Source organism: Chelonoidis abingdonii, chromosome 1 (genome assembly GCF_003597395.2).
Source record: "Chelonoidis abingdonii isolate Lonesome George chromosome 1, CheloAbing_2.0, whole genome shotgun sequence".
Taxonomy (NCBI): Eukaryota; Metazoa; Chordata; order Testudines; family Testudinidae; genus Chelonoidis; species Chelonoidis abingdonii.
The window spans coordinates 136,217,919-136,231,230 of record NC_133769.1 but is presented as its reverse complement, the minus strand read 5'-3'; the positions used below and the strand labels follow the sequence as shown (position 1 = coordinate 136,231,230).

The following is a 13,312-nucleotide window of genomic DNA, read 5'->3' as shown; positions in this document are numbered from 1 at the left end:
ATATGATTATCCAATTTGTATTCATGTATCGTTTCTGAATCTGAAATTAGGAATATTAACTATGTAACAATTACAACTGTGTGTGTATTTGGGAGACACCCTCAGACAACAGGCCCCATCAGCCTTGATGGGTCATTAGGAAGAAACAATAAGACTTTGAAGATACTAATCTCTCTCCTACCTGAGAGGTGCCCTGGGACATAGCTGTGACACTAATAGGTCAGTTGGTCCTGTCACCTGGTACTAAACATCATCTTGGACTTCTAGTAGTTTTCCACTAAAAGAAGGGGGAGATCAAGACTGGGAAACAAAAGATTCCCGCCTCATGTAAATCTTATTTAAGACTGCGGATTAAGGCAAACAGGGCTCTTCTCCATTGCCTTCTTGCCCAAGAAGAAAGACTGCTCAAAGTATCTGAAGAGACAAAGGAACTGAGCTGTGGGAAAGGCGAGGGCTGAGTCCAGACTGAGACAAAGAAGTCTAGCCTGTAAAGAGAAATACCTGGAATTCTAAGCTACAGAAACTCTGCAACTTGCCTAAAACAACATTTAGAGTGAGAAATTACTTCTTGAAACCAGTCTCTTTAAGATCTTAAGCTTAATATGGGTATTTTGTTTTATTTGCTTAGTAATCTGCTTGGGTCTGTTTGCTATCCCTTATAATCACTTAAAATCTGCCTTTTACAGTTAATAAACTTGTTTTTGTTAATTATTAAGAAGTTGTGCAATTCCTAATGGGGAGAGAAGTTGTGCATATCATTCTCCACATTAAGGGAGGGAGCGAATTTATGAGCTTACGTTATATAGCTTTCTCTACAGTGCAAGACAATATTATTTTGGATGTACTTTCGAGAGGGGAGCTGCACTTGAGTGCTGGACGATTTCCTAGCTGAGTCTTCTCATAGAGAGCAGTTTGCAGACTGTGTGATTCTACAGCTGGTGCGTCCCTACCTGTGTGTGTGTGCTGCCAGAGCCCGGAGAGCCTCATTCAGCAAAACACAGAGAGGGAACCCAGGCTAATGGAGCAGGCAGGCTCAGTGAAATCCCAATATATCAGATGGCATCCCAGAAAGGGGGGGTCCAACCCATCACAATAATTACTGTTTACTTCAAATTTGAATGTGAGGATTTAAATTATGGTTCATGTTGGCATGCTGTTTTTATCTTCTATGTTTCTTTGCATTTTACTTTTGTTGCCCTGTTTCTTTGTATACAAAGTTCTATTTCTGGAAACTCAAATTATCTTTACCAGTTTACACGACACATTGAGGAATTCATTGTGGGGGCCAATAACCCACCTAGATTTCCTAGTTTGTACCATACATTACAGAATTTACAGCAGCAGGCAATAACAGACACATGAACTGTTTCATAACACGTTCATCAGAAAACATTTAAACGTGCCTAACTATTAAAATTGTCATTTAAGGCCTCCTTGAGCTGTATAGCTCCATGATAGGTTCTTCTAATAGCCCTTGTGCATGGTTGTTCAAATTCAGCAGACAGTCACTCCACCTCACTCCTCCACCCTGGCAGTAGCTTTTCACGTCACAGATATTATGGAGCATACAACATGCAGCAATAACAATGGGACTATTTCCCTCACTGAGATCCAATCTAGTGAGCAGATAGCAACAGCATCCCTTCAGTTTACCAAATGCATAATTCCAGTCATTCTGCACTTGCTAAACCAGTAGCTGAATCTTCCCATGGTGCTGTTGAGGTGGCCAATTACAGCTACCTAAGCCAGGGAAACAAAGAATAGGCTGGATCCCACAGAATCACTAACTGGCATTTCAACTTCCCCGATGATAATGCACCAGCTGAGGAGATGTATCCATGCTTGCAAAGTCCTGTGTTCTTAAAGATGCAGATGTCATGCATCTTCCCTGACTGGCCCACACTGATAACAGTGACGCATCTCCGGTGATACAGGATTTGCAAAACCACAGGAAAGTATGCCTTTCTTGATATTCTCAATGGCAAGATGGGCTGGTGCCAGAATAGGGATATGCATGCCATCTATCATGCAGTTTGGAAGCCCTAATCCATTCAATATCTCCTGCATTTTACAGAGAGTCACAATCCCGTATAGCAGGAGACAATTAAGAGCCTTACTCTCTTGGATAACAGTAGCCCTTACTATGGATTTTCCAAAGCCAAACTAATTACCCATTGACTGGTAGCAATATGGCGGTGTCACAAGTATTCAGAGCAGAAACCCCTCTTGCTTCTCCACTACCAATGCAGCTGTCATTCTGGTGTGCATGCACTGGACGGTGGGGTGAGCTCAACACACAGATCCTGGAACGTGGTCTTTTGCATTCAAAAATGTTGCAGCCACTGCTTGTTATCCCAACCCCCCAATACGATGCAATCCCACCAATCAGTGCTCATTTTTCTGGGTCAAAAGCAGTGGCGTGGAGCTGTTCTATGAATACCAGCAACAGCCTCGCCTTTTTTTTTTTTTGCTGTGCCCATCAGCATCCAGTTATTGTGCTAGAACATTTCTGCATCGTCCTCATCACACACACTCAGTTCTGCAAATAAAGGGCAATTGTGTGTCCTGTATCAGCAACACTCATGAGAATTATGCTGAACTATGTAGGGTCCACACTTCTGCCAGAAAGATGGCAGAGACTGAAAAGCATAATGCAGGACTGTGGGAGGTTGCGTGTTTGTTTTTTTTAAAAAAATGGCGCAGAATTATAGGATGGGATAAGCATTATTGGATGGAGAAAGTGGCATGGTGGGAACTTGATCCCTAGCTCTCAGAAATCCATGGGCAAATGGATGGTATCCCACAAAGCACTAGGAAAATGTCCCACAAGTCATTGAGCTGTATGGCAGTTCAGGGCCCACAGGGATCCCTATCCATGGTGTAATATATTTTACATCAATGCAACCGCTCATGCATACACACAACACCAACCAAGTACCCAAGGTGCAGGTGCCCAAGCAATATACAACAGCTGATGGCTGTACACCGAAGCAACTTGTGTCAACAAAAGTCTGTAGTATAGAGCTGCCCTAAGGAATCATTATACTGGTGTAACTATGTACACAATAGGGGTCTTGCAGTGGTTTAACTAGGGTTATGTCTTCATTGCCAAAAAACGAAGGGTGGGGGGTTTTTTGGTTTAGGTTTTTGTTTGTTTGTTTACAGTAAGATAGCTCTCTCACTCTAAAAGCCCAGTGAAGATAAGTTGTAGGTGATTTTTACTGCATTATTATTAGGTGAGGTCAACAACATAGCCCAACCTATGGCTGATCTTTCTTAGGCCTGGTCTACACTAGTTCGTTATTTCAGAATTAGCCGAGTTAATTAAAATAAAAAGTATTCCGTCCACATGACGAAACCAGCTTTTTCGATTTAAAGGGCTCTTTAAATCGATTTCTGTACTCCACCTCGGCAAGTGGAGTAGCGCTTAAATCAAGATCACAATCCTGGGTTAAAGGTATTGTGGACACAATTCAACATTATTGGCCTCCAGGAGTTATCCCAGAATGCTCTCTTGTGACCACTCTGAACAACACTTTCAACTCTGATGTATTAGCAGGAAAAGCCCTGAGAACTTTTGAATTTCATTTCCTGTTTGGTCACCATCAGCACCGTCCACCATCACAGGCAACCATGCAGAGTCCACCAACACAAGAGATCACGCAGTCCCGGATTCGCAGACAATATCCAGCATGGTCCGAACAGGAGGTACTGGATCTCACTGCATGTTGGGGAGACGAGTCTGTTATGGCAGAACTATGTTCCAGAAAAAGGAATGCAAATACGTACGCTAAAGTCTACAGGGCCATGACTGAAAGAGGCTACTCCAGAGACACAGAGCAGTGTCGTACAAAAATCAAGGCGGTCAGGTAAGCATAACAAAAAGCCAGGGAGGCAAATGGGCGCTCTGGGTCACAGCCCCATACATTCCGCTTCTACCGTGAGCTCCATGCAATTATGGGGGGGTGACGCCACCACTACTCCACCACTGTGCGTGGACACCTGCAAGGGGGGAGTTGCACAGAGCAAGGAGGAAGAGTCATTGGAGGACGAAGAGGAGGAGGACAGTGCACAGGTGGCAAGTGGGGAATCTGTTTTCCCCCCTAGCGAGGAACTATGCTTAAGGCTGGAGCCAACAGCCTCCCCCAACTCCCAATGCGAGCTCCCAGACCATGACCCTGGAGAAGGTACTTCTGGTGAGCAAGAGCCTGATCGGAGCCACATGGTAGGGGGCAAGGGGGAAACCCAGCCACGCTGGGCTGTTTGCTTATAGTTTAAAGGGCTCATCCCTGCTCAGAGCCTCATCGGAGCCACGCAGTGTGTGGGGGCGGGGGTTGGGTGTGTGTGAAGTGATCATCCCAGAGAGCCTCCAGGCCCTCCTTTATGGCAAACCCACCAGGCATTGCTTGCTATGGGAAAGGGGTCCCAGCAGTTTGAAAACACTAAAATGAATATAGAAGAAGCAGAATCCCGTGTGCCCCTAGGCTGCCTGCAAGCTGAATTCTGTTGCTCAGCTCTGTGTGATGGTTTACTCATACCAAAATATGTCCCCTTTGTTCTCTGAAATTTATATTTTAAAATACTACCCTCCCTTTTTTCCTCCCACAAGTGCAAATGTTTCAACCTGGTCCCTATCTGCTCCATCCCAGAGGCTGGTTCAGATTAGAAGGCGGAAAAAACGAACTCGGGAAGACATGTTGGCTGAGTTCATGCAGTCCTTCCGCACTGATAGGGCTCAGCTGAATGTGTGGAGGCAAACAATTGCAAAGTCCTGTAAAGCCTTACAGGAACACGAAGAGAGGTGGGACACGCACGATGAGAGCAGGCAGAACGCTATGGTCAAGCTCATGGGGGAGCAAACTGACATGCTCCGCTGTATGGTGGATCTAATGCGGGAAAGGCAGCAAGACCACAGAGTGCTGCTGCAGCCCCTGTATAACCACCCTCCCTCCTCCCTAAGTTCCATAGCCTCCTCACCCAGATGCCCAAGAACACGAGGGGGGGAGGCTAATGGGGACCCACACACTCAACCCCAGGGGATTGCCCAAGCAGCAGGAAGCTGGCATATGCAAACTTTTGATTTGGTTTCTCGACTTGTCCTTGCCCCCTCCTCTACCCCCCAACCCTTCCCCAGTCTGCCTTCTGATTTCTCTCAATGTGTTGTGCAACAAATAATAAAGAACAGTTTTAAAAAACAATTTAAACTTTATTTCCTTCCATATATACAGGGGTAACTTCAAGAGAAACAAACACAACTGTCACACCGTACCCTGACCAGTCATGAAACTGGCTTTCAAAGCTTCTCTGATGTGCAGCACACCCCACTGCGCTCTTCTAATTACCCTGTTTTCTGGCTGTGTGAAACTGGCCGCCAGGCAAGTTACCTCAACCTTTCACCCCGCAATAAACATCTCCCCCTTACTCTCTCAGAGATTGTGGAGCACACAACAAGCAGCAATTACAATTGGAATATTGGTTGTGCTGAGATCTAACCGAGTCAGTAAACTGTGCCAGCGAGCTTTCTAACATCTAAAAGCACATTCTACCACCATTCTGCACTTGCTCAGCCTGTAGTTGAACCGCTCCTTACTACTGTCCAGGGTGCCTGTGTATGGCTTCATGAGCCATGGCATTAAGGGGTAGGCTGGGTCCCCAAGGATAACTATAGGCATGTCAACATCCCCAACAGTCATTTTTTGGTCTGGGAAGTAGGTCCCTTCCTGCAGCTATTCAAACAGACCAGAGTTCCTCAAGATGCGAGCGTCATGCACCTTTCTCGGCCATCCCACGTTGATGTCAGTGAAACATCCCTTGTGATCCACCAGTGCTTGCAGCACCATGGAAAAGTACCCCTTGTGGTTTATGTACTGGCCACCATGGGGTGCTGGGGGCAAGCTAGGGATACGTGTTCCGTCTATCACCCCGCCACAGTTAGGGAACTCCAGCGCATTAAAGCCATCCACAATGGTCTGTATATTTCCCAAAGTCACTACCCTTGATAGCAGCTGGTCAATGATTTTGTTGGCTACTTGCAGCACAGCAGCCCCTACAGTAGATTTGCCCACTCCAAACTGATTCCCAACTGACCGGTAGCTGTCGGGCGTTGCAAGCTTCCACAGTGCTATGGCCACTCGCTTCTCAACTGTGAGGGCTGCTCTCATTTTGGTGTCTTTGTGCGTCAGGGCAGGGGACAGCAAGTCACAAAGTTCCATGAAAGTGGCCCTACGCATACGAAAGTTTTGTAGTCACAGGGAATCATCCCAGACCTGCAACACAATGCGGTCCCACCAGTCTGTGCTTGTTTCCCGGGCCCAGAATCGGCATTCCATGGCATGAACCTGGCCCAATGCTACCATTATCTCCCAATCGCCACATGCCATGCTTCTAGGAATGTCTGGATAAAACCCATAACAAGTGTTAGATTTCCAATAATCTCAGATACTTTTTCTTTGGTTATGTGGCCTACTTATGATATTTTCAGAATTCTTCTATAATACCATAATTCAAAAATTGAACTTTCTTTATTATACATTTGAAGGTCCACGTTTCACACACATAACTTAAACACAGACCAAATGTAAGTTTTTAGGAGAAGTGACAAATCCGAAGACTAACTTTTAACTCAGATGTTTATTCTTCCACAACTTCCCTTTTGCTCTTGATATTATGGTGTTGCATTCAATTTTTGATCTTCCATAAGGATACTTTCTAAGTAGTAGTAATTTCTCACTTGATGTATACTTGTCTCACTCACTGGAATTTTGCAAATCTTAATATGTTGAGCAATTTGTAGTGGTAAATTCTGTCAAATGCATTTTGGAAGTCAATGAAACACAACTACCATATACTTGATCATAAGCCAGTTTGTTTATAAGCCAACCCCCCCAAGATGCAGAAGTAAAAATGGAAAATTTTTATGACCCGTTCATAAGCCAACCCTATAATTCTGGGGTCAGCAAACTTTGGCTCCCGGGCCATGAGAATAAGCCTCTGGCTGGCTGAGACGGTTTGTTTACCTCGAGCGTCCGTAGGCACGGAGGTAAACCTAAGTAAACAAAATGTCCTGGTGCGCCAGCTGCTTACCCTGACGGGCCGGGACAGCAACTGGTGGGGAAATTTTTTTGAGGGGAAAAGTTGGGGATCAGGGGAGTAACCACCGTGACCATCCCCCACATGACCCCACCCCTAGCACAGGACCCCCACACTCTCCCCATCCCATCCTTTCCCACCTTATCTGGGGAGGGCCAGGGAAGGATGTCTCTGGCCTGGCTGCAGCTGCTCCGGAAGGCTGGGCAGCGCAGCCGCAGCCTGCTCCAGTGGGCCAGACCGGGCGGTGCAACGTTCTCCAGCGCCCAGGTGGAATAGCCACAGCCTGCTCTGGAAGGTAGGGCCAAGCGGCATAACTGAAGCCTGCCAGCCCTGGAGCTGCAGCTTCTTCAGAGACTGGGAGGAGAGCAGTGTGGCCAGAAGCGGAGAGACTCTGGCCCCACTTCTTCCTTTCTGGCTCTGCTGCCTCTCCTTGCTCCCTCTGTTGGGGGGGAGGGGCTGTATCCCACCTCTCCTTCTCTATACCTGTTCGTAAGCCAACTCCCTTCTCTGGTGCTGCCCTTTTTTACTACAAAAATTCGGCTTATGAACAAGTATATATGGTATACTGTTTCAAATGTCCCATTTCAAATGTCCCAAAAATATATGGTATACTGTTTCTCCCATTTCTAATATGAGCTTTAAGTTCATGAAGTCATTTATTGTGGCTTTCCACGTTTGAAGCTATATTGCTGTTCATTTATTTCATTACCAATCTTTTATTTTATACAGTCTTGAACAACTCGCAAGAGTATCTTAGAGACATGTGACACGAGGCTGATCGTTCTGTATTCTTTACAATCTATCGCATTGTTCTTTTTTGGGATTTGGATACAAAGTGAGATTATAAAATCTTCCGGCAATTCTCCTGTCTCAAACATTCATTACCTCTGAGAGGGCTTTAAAGCCTTCATCCCCTATTCTTTCCAACAATTCAGCTGGTATCACATGACAAGCTATACTTTTCCATTCAGAAGTCTTTTTATTGACGCTATGATTTCGTTACCCATTTCTGGTGGGCTCATTTGACTGGTCTCTAGTTGAGGTTTCTCAGGTTTATCATCACAATATAGTTCCTTGATATATTGTCCCCATGTCTCATTCTTGTCTTTAAGGTCTGTCATATATTATCCACTTTTTTCCTTATGGGACATATTGATTATTTTTCTTCTGTAATCAAAGACTTATCTTTTGATATATCTCATTTTATTTGTTCTCTTTATCCAGCTGTTCAATTTTTGTGCATTTCTCATTCAACCATTTATACTTTGCTAATCTGCATTTATTCTTTATCATTTCGTTTAGTCTTTGGTGTTCCTCTTCTTCTGATGTCAATCTTTGTGCTTTTACTTTCCTTCTTTCACTCACCAGAGCAATTATTTCATCTGTTATCCAAGGGTTTTTCTTAGCTAGTAACTTCTTTCCTACATGTTTATCTGCATTAATTATCTTGCTGTAAAAAACACACCTTTTCAGCTATGCAAACACCCTATTTTGATCAAAACAATCATATCCGTGTTGATACAAAAACTGTACATAGACCAGGGCCTCAATACAGCTACTGAGCCTGCTATAGCCTAAGTTAACACCTTCCCTCAGAGTAAGGTATTATGAACCAAATGAAAGCATCATAATCATTAAATCGAGTGGTAGCCATGCCACCTACCCTGCATAAAATAAACCCATCTACAGAAAGTGAAACTGCATCAGACGCCAGTTGTAGAGTCTACCAGTCCTTCAAATTAGTTTGATACTGGACCTTGCATTCTAATGGCCAAAAGAATTACAAACTTTTTGAATTAATGCACTGTACTGTCATTAAATTAGCAATTTAAACAAGTTCTGGATTTATGTGATCTGAGTCACCAACATCTGCAAGTATCTTTACAACTTGCGTAATAGCTGGCTTTATATCTTCATTCACCAAAGTAGAAAAGGGGATTTTTTTTTGATTTTTTTTTTTTTTGGTATTGTTCTCATGATATTGTGGACTCAGCACATCATGAAAACACAGCAATTCTCCAAAACAGCCCATTAATCACATTTATTATCTAGTTCATATTATGGGGTTTCTTAATCCTGAGCCAATAGAAAATAAAACAAGGTCACTGTTTATGGGGACCTGGTACGAATTAACTACCTGCTCATCAAACCCCACTCCCTTGGTACTAAAGTGCATTTGGTCTTGGTGACACCATTTACTCTTGTCAAAAGCAACATTCCCAAGCGAGTTCCACTATGCTTTGGATTGGGTCATCCACCCATGGATTATTGACAGACATGCTGTTCTAAGAGTTCTCTCTCCCTTGCACTGTACCTTAACTTCTGAAATCTGTACGGTCTTATGGCCATTGACAACACTAGTAAGTATACATACAAGAATAATCCAATTGCAGGCTTCAAGATGTATGCTGTTTGCATCAGGAATAATCTCCTTCCAATGTGTGTCATTGCTTAACTGACCAGGTCATTGATTCTCAAACATTGGCTTAGTTATAAGCCATGCTCCATGGAGCCCTTTTTGCTGGTCTTCATACTGAATCACTTTGAGCATTAACTAGCTGGGGTTAACAGGCACTGGGAGAGAAGGAGAGTCCACAAGAGATTCTCTCACAAAACGGCATGCAGTAAACAAGGGAAGTTTGAGAACCATGTTGGGCAGGTGCATTAGAAGTGCAGGTCAGTGTACATTTGCCTCGAACGTCAGGAACTGGACACTACATGAGGCAGGTCCAACGATCTAGTCTCATATGACAAATCTTTCACCAGTAAGGTTTAGGGTGCCCACTGCTCAAGCCAAGGGAATACTAAGTCACACACAAACATACACATACACACACACTTACTTACCTTTAAAGTTTCTCTTTGAAAGAAGAGCCTAAGGGATTACTGCAAATGACTTACGGTGATAGATAGCAAGCACTGCTATAGCTGTTGAGCTAGTCCTAGTTCAACCCCAGCTATCTCCCTCTCTGAAAGCATACACCTATTGTACAGCATACCTCTTTGATTCGTTTCACTAGAGCATTCTGATCAAAGGCCACAGCTTCTGCACATTGATGAAGGTGATCTTGGTATCGTAGGCACAGCTGTAACACTTGCTGAGAGTCCAGCTTCTCCAATTTGCTGTTTGTAGGGGAAGTCTGCCCACTGAGCAGTCCTAGAAGAGACGGGAAATAATGGAATTAGTCTGACAGCTTAAACAGCTAATAACACAACTGAGCTGTGAAAGATCAGCAGTGGAACAAACCTGCCAAAAAGAAGGAAACCTTTAAGAGGTAATTAAAATTAATTCAGGATTAAAAACTATTAGATGGCCTTGGATGATGTAATATAGTCAAGAGAGAAGAAAGAGGGGGGAAAACCAAAAGTGTGTACTGAAAAGATGCAGCTAAAATAAATAATGCAGTATAAAGAAGTACTAAAACAGGATCCTTGACATAACAAACATATTCTAAGTGCAGCAGCACAATTTCAGATAGCATGATTTGCTGGTGGTGGGTTACCTAAGAATTTAAATCCCTTTCCTTCCTCCTCAAACAATTCCCCACTTTTAATAATTCCCCCAACACTTTCAAATTCTGGAAGGGGAGGAAAGAGGTAAGCTTTGAAACATTCCCAAAAGGTCATCAGATTCAGGCTAATTTGGACCAAAAAGACAATACTGCCAACCACAAGAGTTTCCACATCACGAGTAAGGCCTCCACAAAGAAAATAATGAGTTGAAATCTTCTTTTAAAAAAAAGGAGGCAGGAGCCTGTATTTTTTGTTTGCTTTCTGCTTTTGAGACTTCAGAATGCTACTGAGACATGTTTTCAAGCTTTCCTCCACAACTCTGAGGACTAGACATTCATTTTTTTGTTTAAATGAAAGTTGAGACTCTCAACTAATCACATAACTCGGGGGACTCAGACTCATGATAAAAATGCGAGTTGGCAACACTGGGAAATCAACTTCCAGAGTTGTGAGGCCCTCACAAAGAATACTCTTCTAAGCAATCCCATATTATTTGTATCAAAAGGAGTTTAACTTGAGATCCTCTTCTGATTTCAACTGTAGCAGTTTGATATAATTTTTTCTTTTTAAGTTATAAGGAAGAAATTATACTAGTAACTCCTCCTTGTACTATTTCTTACTGTTTTGTTCTAGTTTTAATGCTGGTTTAGTTAAACTTTTTCCCTGTTCAGGCTAAGCACACCTTCCAGCACTGGAGCTGGAATAGGCAAATACCACAAACAGTTTTCCAATAATATCTGTCAGAGCTGCTAAATAAATTTAGTTTGACTGCACTTGCATCCCTTTTGTGCTCATTGCCTGTGAGTATTCACGGGCGTTCTAGTTTTCTGTCAGGAATATCCATTGAAAAACGCAAACAAACAGAGAAGGCAGATTTCAAATTGATAATTGTGAGTATTTTGAATCAGAAACTACTTCTAAGAATCCACGCAGCCAGGAAATTGAAACAATGCTATATGACCAATATGCCTATTAGAAATAGCTGGAATTTCAAATATCAAATACTTGCCAGAAAATGGTTTATGAACAAACTACAAATCAAGGATCAACTTATTTGACAAATAAACTTGAGAAAAAATACATCTGGTTACAGATCAATCACAATCAGAAATAAAAGAATTATTTATTCTACTAAATTAGCCATCAGTTATCTAATTAGCTCTACTTAGCAGTATCTATTAGAGAAAAAAGTTCCACAACAGAGGTTCCCTCAACAGAGTCTAGTTTCTCTCCTCCCAGAATCATCCTTCCCTCACCTCACTGCCTGTCAGAATTCATCCATTTGCCACAACTTTGTGCCCAATACAGTTGCTTGGGTTGATAAAAGCTAAACGTTTGTCACTGAAACCATATTAACACAGTGAGTAATGGTCTTTGTCATTTACATTCTGAAAGACAAACCAACCTCAGGTGAAATCCTGGTTCCACTGAATTTAATGGAAAAACTCCCATAGACTTCAGTGGGCCCAGGAGGATTTCACCTTTGATTCTCGAATAGTAAAGCTTGTGTATAATTTTAATCTCACTGAAGTGGATAGGATTCCTTATGTGTGTAACTTCAAGCATGTTTTAGATCTGGATCTGTTTAACTCCAAACTTCTCAAAAGTAATGAGAGCAAACATCTCATGACACAGAACCAGGCTAAAGTCTGACTAGCATGGCCAGCTTGACTCTTACAGGATGTTCACATAGGTACAACATAGCATTCCCCACCCTAGATCAGACCACTGGTCACTGAGGTGCCATCCTGCTCTTGGAAGCAGCCAAAAACCTGATGCCTCAGGCTAAATAATTTCATTTACAATTATTACTGCTCACTCACCAACCTCCAACCAGCAGAGGAGAAGCTACATATTGTTTAGGATATTGAAGTTTAAGGTTAAAGTTTTGTATAGGTATTTGGGGAACTTTCATAGATTCATAGATTGTAGGGCTGGAAGGGACCTCGAGAGGTCATCAAGTCCAGTCCCCTGCCCTCATGGCAGGATCAAATACTGTCTAGACCATCCCTGATAGACATTCATCTAACCTACTCTTAAATATCTCTTTTCAAGCTGTTTGTTGGAATTTGCAAAGATAGTTAGGATAAAGACTGCAACATGGATAACATGTTCCTTTTATGGCTCTTAAGCTTACGGACATATCTTGTATTGGTTCCGTACTGTGAAAAGCAATTAAAAGATACTTAAAATATAAGAAAGAGCCTGTTACTCACTACCCAGGATATCATGAGTTGAAGTAAAAGAGGAGGAATGTTAACTGTTCAGATAGAGTTTATTTATTAAAACAATACATCATAGAATCATAGTGTTAGATGGGACTGCAAGGATCATCTAGTCTACCCCCCAGTGTTTCATCACTGGTTGAAATACAATCCAGCACCAGTTTATGAGGTAGCAATAAAAAACAAGCAGTGTAAATCAGTTCAAGAAGAGCTGGATGCTATTTTTTGAGGGGGTTGGGGATAGGATTCAGCGCCTCTCTAGGATTTCTGGACTCAAGTTGATGACGTGTGCCATTACAGGTAAATTTAACTCACATGGCAATCTTCCATCCATCTGAAAAACAATCAGAATTAGTACCAACAGGCTGAAATGGGCATGTGATATTCTCTGTTGGACTAGGTGCTCCAAGTCTCCATCAGCTATAAAATGATCAGTTATTTATTGTTTTTAAAAACTTACTGACTACTGCTATGGAATTTGTGCT

General features: G+C 42.7%; 1 protein-coding gene across 1 annotated transcript in view; it reads right to left on the bottom strand.

Annotated features, from left to right (window-relative positions):
* BORCS5 (BLOC-1 related complex subunit 5) overlaps positions 1-13,312 on the bottom strand; it is a 121,040-nt gene that overhangs the window by 20,260 nt on the left and 87,468 nt on the right. Inside the window, exon 3 of the mRNA XM_032803024.2 lies at positions 10,089-10,246. Coding sequence (XP_032658915.1) covers positions 10,089-10,246 — 158 coding nt within the window. The remainder of the gene's footprint in view (positions 1-10,088; positions 10,247-13,312) is intronic.